Raw genomic sequence first — 7,999 nt, 5'->3', positions numbered from 1 at the left:
TGAGTGGATGATGAAGACTGTGGTGCGGCGGCAGCAGCCGGAGGAGGAGGAGTCTTTTCCGTTCAGCCATTCTCGAGTCGCGAGCAAAGTTAAGTGCCAGACTTCACTTGTTTTACTTTTAATATCTGTTTGCTTACAATTTCATTCCAAAACATTGGTGGACATGCTGCAGTGATTGGATTGATTAGATTTAAATGCTGTGACGCGACTCGAGGGACACACAATTATGTTACAGGACCTCCGGGAGAAAAAAAAAAAAGACCAGACTCGATAGTGGTATCGATAAGCCCAAACGTTATTGTTTTTTGGGGTTTGAAAAAAGTGGAACCGGGTCCTTGATGGAACCGGGTTTCGATCCCCATCCCTATCTCTCAGTGAGCTCTGACTAGGGCGGCCCATGCCCCCTACATATAGATCACTTTCGCATGTAAAAGAGGTTTCAAAACATTAACAGAAACTCTTTTGCACAACACAATGTTTTCCCCAGAACTGACCTTGAAGTGTTTCATAGTAACAGTTTTACCAATAATTGCTCTTGCTTGTTACTGTTTAAACAACACCTATTTCATCCGTTCCAAGCTTCTGCACAGATGTTTATCCTGTTAAAAAACTCTTACGTTTCTCCAAGGTCATCTTACAACCTTGTGACCTGCCACAAATACACTGCTCACTTAAAAAGAAATGTATACGGTAAGTTGAACAAACAATTTTAACTTCACAGGCTCCTCTATCAGAAATGAAGGCATGTGCAAGAAGTGCAACTGATCTGTTTATAATTCCTTTATTGAATAATTCGCATTACATATTTCTTTCAATTAAATATTAAAGTCTTGTACCCATTGAGGTTCAAACATTCAACAGTGTCTCATTGAACAGGAGAAAATGTTACCCCTCTTGCAACCATTTTTGAGCAAAGGTAATTGAGCCTTTCACTCATCTTTGAACTCAACAGCATGGCAGGGCTGTAGGTTGGATGTGTTACTTTGGGTAGTCCCGTCCGCTTTCAGACAAACTTTTGCATTTTGTGTTCTTTTTCTGCTCAACATCTATGGCGTAATTTTGGTGCCACCGATCTGAGTGTGCGGTGAGAACAATGTTCACCATTAAAACTCTCAGAGCCTCGCTCAAAACCGGTCTGTCGCATGCTCAACTCTGACAACGTGCTCTCAATTTCTTCTCTGCACGCTCAGCTTCATCTTTGCTCTCTCTCGTCTTCACCGGATTAATTGATATTTTTTATTTTACAGCTGTTTTAGATGCTTCTTCACTTGGCTCCATTCTCCATTGTCTTTGTTTACGCTTCTGACTGGATGCGATCACACAAATGCTGGAGTGCGTTAAAGGGGTAGGAAATACCAGCCACCCTCTTAAATAGGAAAAATGGCAGAATTAAGTTTATTTCTTTTACATTGTCGGCGGTTTTCATAGTGAATGAGTGTAATGGTAAAAAAACGGTTTGTCACCCAGCCCTTTTTTTAATGGCAGAGTTGCATGTTGGATAGAAGAGCTGCATCACAAACTGATCAAGTGGCGCTTCTCCGGGCCTCTCCAGACGACAGAGCTCCTCACCCTGTCTCTAAGGGAGAGCCCAGCCTCCCAGCAGAGGAAGCTCATTTCAGCTGCTGGTATCCAGGATCTGGTTCTTTGGGCCATGATCCAGAATTCATAACCATAAGAGAGGGTAGGAACATAGACCGACAGGTAAATCAAGAACTTTGCATTTTTGCTCAGCTCTCTCTTCATCACAAAAGACCAATGCAGGGTCTGCAATATAGCAGCAGCCACACCAATCTGTCTATCAATCTCCCCTCAACAGAGGAACCAGCTTCTAGAAAAACAACATAAATCAAACCCAGTGTTGTTGGTATTGACCAGTGTACCGCCGATCCTTCAACAAGAGTCAATGTCACTAAGCAGCCGAAAGATATGTTCCAGCCTAACTGGCCTTAAGCTACATCCCCGGTAAAATGAGCTGCTCCATCTGTAAAATGTACTGTTCCGTACCCTTTACCAGCCTAAGCTGTAAAACCTCAACTGTGTGCCGCCACTCTGACTGTGTTTTCTTCCACTACAGCAGCAAAAAGGAATAGTAAGGCAGATTCAGCTCATGGACATAAGCTATCCACGATGCACAAGTGCAGCGTGAATATGAACTAAAAGAGCTTATTAAAAGTTGCAGAAAACAAAATGGCCAAAACAAAATTTTGCATATTAGGCATTGATCTTAGTTAAGAATGTATTTTGCTGCATAGATCATTTTGCAATATTTTCCCTAGATGATTTTCTATCCTAAAAAAATATGTTCTTCCTTTAACCCCAAAGTTATTTGAGAAAGGGAGAGCAGCTGAAACAACAGCTAGAAAGAAAAAAAGGTGGAAAATGAAAGCGACATTAATCTGAGGTATGATTAGCACAACATAAGACCTGTAGTCATTAATTAATAATCCCCAATTTCAAAAGTGAATTTCAGGCACTGGACTCGCATCCAGATCGGTCACAAAGTTCTTGATCCAAAGTCTTCTGAGCATTGTCCCTGGGTCCTGTTCTTTCTTTTACTTTTTAGCTCTTTTGTCTTTTCAGCAGGGAAAACTGACCAACTTCTGCTTCTCTTTCTCTTTATACTTTCTCATTCAACGAGTGTCTATGGAACTTATATTTCCTGTTATAGTTGCCTGGGAAACCTGTCATATTGGTTAACTTGAGAATTTGTGGTTTCTAAAGATTTTACTTGAACTCAAAAGAGCTCTGGTGTTTTTCAGAGCAAGTTCAACTGGACAGCCGTCAGCAGACCATGGTGTTTTCCTCTCGCCTTCCAGAGAAGATGCCTGATTCTTGGCTCACCACATTGTCTACCCTTTGATTCAACTACTAAGTGAAAGGTAAACGCATTTCTAATTCATTCAGATGATGAAATGTTTATGTTTATTTTAGGATGTTTAGAATATTAAGGATTGAGTGAATTAAATGATAATTAAACCTCAGACTATCCTTCTTCTGTATTTGACTGTCTGATATTCTCTTTGTGAAAAAACTTCATGTTAAATGTGATGTGGCAAAAAATGCCTTATTTTTTTTATATTTTTTTTAGCCAAAATGGCTGACTGGAACAGAGAGAAGCTGCATATCAGTGCTCTTACTGGACGGTTAAGATGAATGATATGAGGCTGTGTCATGATGCTGCAACTGGGGAAATATGACAGGATCCTTTTTATTGGATTTCATCTGTGGGCCAAGACTATATTTTTGGTATTTGTTTTTCCAATGCTATTTTATAGTCCTTAATAGGACATTCAGTTCAGTGTAATATGAGAAAAAAAATCAGAATTTTGACTTTAATCTCAGAATTCTGTTTTCTGACAGCTAACAAACGTGTTAGCATCAAGTCGTAGCCATGTCTGTTTTAGAGATTAGCTCGCTTGTTTAAATCACCATCTGCTCTTTCGTTAATGAAAAAGCATCACTGGGGACCCCTCGGGCACGTAAAAAGTCGCCTACAGTAATTTTCGGACTATTAGCCGCACCTGAATATAAGCCGCAGAAGCTAAATTGCATGATTTTTACAAGAAATATCACTTGCAGCTTTTCACAGCACACTCATTTCATCCATTGAACAAGAGTTCTTATAACCAACACAGATTCAAATCAGCATTAGTTCAAATCCCTAACTGCCTGTCTCTTACCGTGCGTAGCACCTCATTATTTGCATCTAAGAGAAGTGAATGGGTTTTACTTCGAGACGTCTTCCAGTCTAGTGACTTTTGACGCAGGAAAATCGAAAGCTACTTCCAGAGTTAGCTTTCCTTTAGCATTTCACGTGAAACGGGCCTCTCCTTGCAGGCGGTGAAACCCAGGGAAAGAGAAAGATTGAGCTCACGCTCTGAGTTTTAAACCCTGATTGACGTAGGGGTATTTCCTGTTGAAGTATGAGCTTCCACTTGAGCCAATTGGTCCATGCGTGAACTGACCGCCGCATTGTTCTCTTTGTGTAAAAGGGAAGGGGAATGGTTTGAAATGGTTCATCCAATTGATTTGGGCTCCNAATTAAATCATTTAGCAATATCATAAAATGTCCAGGCAGAGCTGCACATAAAATATGGTTTCAAATCTTTTCAATAATTATCGATATCGATCAATATGCATTTTTTTTATCGATAAGCTTTTTTTCTATATCGCCCAGCCCTAGCCTACAGTAATTTTCGGACTATGAGCCGCACCTGAATATAAGCCGCATAAGCTAAATTGCATGATTTTCACTAGAAATATCACTCGCAGCTTTTCACAGCACACTCATTTCATCCATTGAACAAGAGTTCTTATAACCAACACAGATTCAAATCAGCATTAATTCAAATCCCTAACTGCCTGTCTCTTACCGTGCGTAGCACCTCATTATTTGCATCTAAGAGAACTGAATGGGTTTTACTTTGAGACGTCTTCCAGTCCAGTGACTTTTGATGCAGGAAATTCGAAAGCTACTTCCAGTTAGCTGTCTTTTAGCATTTCACGTGAAACGGGCCTCTCCTCGCAGGCGGTGAAACCCAGGGAAAGAGAAAGATTGAGCTCACGCTCTGAGTTTTAAACCCTGAGTGACGTAGGGGTATTTCCTGTTGAAGTATGAGCTTCCTCTTGAGCTGATTGGTCCATGCGTGAACTGACCGCCGCATTGTTCTCTTTGTGTAAAAGGGAAGGGGAATGGTTTGAAATGGTTCATCCAATTGATTTCGGCTCCATTGTGGCAATATATCCCAACACTTATTAATCATTCAGGAACAATGACCTTAATATGTTGATACGGGTTCTTACTGTGGTTCTTTGGAGTTTCTAAGTCTTGGTAATTATTTTGTAACCCTTCCCAGACTCGAAGATCTTGAAAATTTGGTTTAAATTATCTTTTGAAAATTTGAGTATCTAAAACATAACATGACATATATCTTTCTGTTTTACCCAAGGATCCCTGATACCTGAAGTATCGTTCAACACTAATGAGTAACAGAAAAGGTAAGTTTTAGATTTCGTAAAATGTATTGAAATTTTTTTTACCCGTTTCTCTGTAAATAAAGAAGGTGTAAATAAATACTTTTAACCATAAATGCTCTCCTGCTCTATGTTCCTTCAGGTCTTCTACGGCAACATGTCTGTTACTACATGGGAGGTTGACTCTGATAACTTTCTCATAACCAGAGAGGGGAGCCCTCTTCTTGATCAGAATATATCTGACCAAGTAGAGTCGAAAGAGGGACTGGAGAAACCGATACCAACAAAGATGACTGAAACAAAAGAGGAACCAGAACCTCAATCAATTTATGAAAAGCAGATCGAAATGTCCGTCTTTCAGAATGAAGAGCTGCTTTTAGTGAAGCAAGAGACAGACGCATCCATAGTGACTTCTTGTTATGAGGAGTTATTCCACAATGGACCCGAACCACAGCCGAAGATGGAGATAAAGGAGGAGCCAAAACCTTTACAAATTAAAATAGAACAGAGAGAAATGGAGTCAAAGCAGATGATTGAAACTAAAGGTGAACCAGAACCTTGGCCAATTACAGAACAGGACCTCTTCGTCTTTCAGGATGCAGCGCCACCCATTGTGAAGCAAGAGTCTGATTACTTCACTATGAGTCTTGTTGATCAGAAAGACTCCAGTGAACCGGAACCAATCATGAATCGTCTAATCAGCTCAACCGTCCTCGAAGCTCAGAACCAACATCAGCAAGGAATCCATCAGCAGGTCTCCAGACCAAATAAAGAATTGAAGACAGAGGAAAAACAAAATAACAATGTGGACAACTCAAAACAGATCATGCAAAAAAAGAAATTACCCTTTTGTGAAGTATGCGGCAAATGTTTCACTGCTTGGCCGACACTAACAGTGCACATGAGAACTCACACTGGTGAGAAGCCCTTTTCTTGCAAAATGTGTGAAAAATCTTTCATTAACAGCAGTAATTTGATTTGTCACATGAGAACTCACACTGGTGAGAAACCCTTTTCATGTGTTACCTGTGGAAAAGGATTCCCTACAAAACCTACCCTGACTACACACATGATGACTCACACAGGTGAGAAGTCTGTCTCCTGTGTGACCTGTGGAAAAGGTTTTGTTAGGAAACGTGCCTTGACTGTACACATGAGAATCCACACTGGTGAGAAGCCATTTGCTTGCAAAATGTGTGATAAATCCTTCAACAACCTTAATTCACTGAGATGTCACACTAGAACTCACTCAGGTGAGAAGCCTTTCTCGTGTGTCACCTGTGGAAAAGATTTCCTGTGGAAAAATGCTCTAACTGTACATATGAGAACTCACACTGGTGAGAAACCATACCGCTGTAAGTTGTGTGAAAAATGTTATCGAGACCGTAGTAGTCTAACTTGTCATTTGAGAACTCATACGGGTGATAAGCCCTTTGTTTGCAAAATGTGCGGTAAAACATTTGTTAACAATAGTAATTTAAGTAGTCACATGAAAATTCACACAGGTCAAAAGCCTTTCCCATGCAATACTTGTGGAAAGACTTTCATCAAGCAAAGTACCTTAAATTTTCACATAAGAACCCACACGGGTGAGAAACCTTTCTCATGTGGGACCTGTGGCAAAGTTTTTAGCAGGAAGCCTTCCCTGAATGCACATATGAGAACTCACACAGGTGAAAAGCCCTATTCTTGTGGGTTTTGTGGTAAATCTTACATATCTAATAGTCACCTGATTTATCACATGACGGGTCACATGGGTGAGAAGTCTTACTCATGCCTAACCTGTGGAAAATGTTTCATCAGGAAACGTGCCCTGACTGTACACATGAGAACTCACACAAATGCCAAACGTTTCTCATGTGTGACCTGTGGAAAAGTTTTCCTTAGGAAACCTGCCTTGACTCAACACCTGAGAACTCACTCAGGTGAAAAGCCCTTCTCTTGCTTGACCTGTGGAAAAGGTTTCCGTAGGAAACCTAACCTGACGACACATATAAGAACTCACACGGGGGAAAGGCCCTTTGCCTGCAAAATGTGTGATAAAACTTTTATTGACAATAGTTATTTGAGTTGTCATATGAAAATCCACAAAGTCAAGCCTTTCTCTTGTCTGACCTGTGGAAAAACTTACACTAGGAAACGTGCCCTGACTGAACACATGAGAACTCACACCGGTGAAAAGCCCTTCGCTTGCAAAATGTGTGATAAACGTTTCACAAACCGCAGTAGTTTGAGATGTCACGTGAGAACTCATACAGGAGAGAGGCCTTTTGCCTGCGGAAGTTGTGATAAATCTTTCATCAACAGTAGTAGTTTGAGATCTCACATGACAACCCACACTCTGGAGAAGTCTTTCTCTTGTCTCACTTGTGGAAAAGCTTTCTCTACCAAAGCTGTCCTGACTACGCACATGAGAGCTCACACAGGTGAGAAACCATATCATTGTGAATTGTGTGAAAAACGTTATAGAGACCGTAGTAGTTTAACCAGTCACATGAGAACTCACACGGGTGATCGACCCTTTGCTTGCAAAATGTGTGATAAAACTTTCATAAACAGTAGTAATTTGAATAGCCACATCAGAAGTCATACAGGCAAAAAGCCCCATTCATGCCAGATCTGTGGAAAGAAATTCTCCAAACCATCAATTCTGACTAAGCACATGAGTACTCATACAGATTCAGTGTTGTAAATTCATTTCTGTCAGATATGAGCTGAGTAAATGTTAATTTAAGTCATTGATGCCTGATTTTTTTTTATTAGGTCTATGAAAACAATATTGTTTGTGTTTTGCCTTGTAATGATGAGAATGATTTTACTCTCTATTCGGGATAGGTCGCTAGTTAATGACTGGGATTGTAAACAGGCAGGAACATTGGTTGTATGTTCTCCCTTGCAAGGATTAATAAATGCTTGAATGAAGAACACGGATCTCAATTTCTTGGTAATATAAGAGGTGGACTTTTTTGCCCGGGTGGTGTGACAAACAGGATCTCCTTCACTGATTATTCTGGTAGTTGGACCA

The 7,999-nt window shown here is 40.4% G+C and overlaps 1 protein-coding gene across 3 annotated transcripts in view; it reads left to right on the top strand.

The window, feature by feature from the left end:
• Positions 1 to 7,891, top strand: part of znf14 (zinc finger protein 14) — a 10,754-nt gene extending 2,863 nt beyond the window's left edge. Inside the window, exons 2-6 of one of the 3 annotated variants that reach the window (XM_015391304.1) lie at positions 1,248 to 1,345; positions 1,486 to 1,701; positions 2,760 to 2,879; positions 4,950 to 4,998; positions 5,117 to 7,891. In XM_015391304.1, the coding sequence (XP_015246790.1) occupies positions 5,132 to 7,666 (2,535 nt within the window). In that variant the 5' untranslated portion in view covers positions 1,248 to 1,345; positions 1,486 to 1,701; positions 2,760 to 2,879; positions 4,950 to 4,998; positions 5,117 to 5,131 and the 3' untranslated portion in view covers positions 7,667 to 7,891. Of the gene's footprint in view, positions 1 to 628; positions 691 to 1,247; positions 1,346 to 1,485; positions 1,702 to 2,759; positions 2,880 to 4,949; positions 4,999 to 5,116 lie in introns of all 3 variants that reach the window. The other 2 variants (XM_015391305.1, XM_015391303.1) reach the window with 2 other exon arrangements.
• The last annotated feature ends 108 nt before the right edge of the window (positions 7,892 to 7,999 follow it).

Source organism: Cyprinodon variegatus, unplaced genomic scaffold, assembly GCF_000732505.1.
Source record: "Cyprinodon variegatus isolate N-32 unplaced genomic scaffold, C_variegatus-1.0 Scaffold535, whole genome shotgun sequence".
NCBI lineage: Eukaryota > Metazoa > Chordata > Actinopteri > Cyprinodontiformes > Cyprinodontidae > Cyprinodon > Cyprinodon variegatus.
The sequence above is the reverse complement of the archived record's forward strand: the minus strand, read 5'-3'. Positions and strand labels throughout refer to the sequence as shown.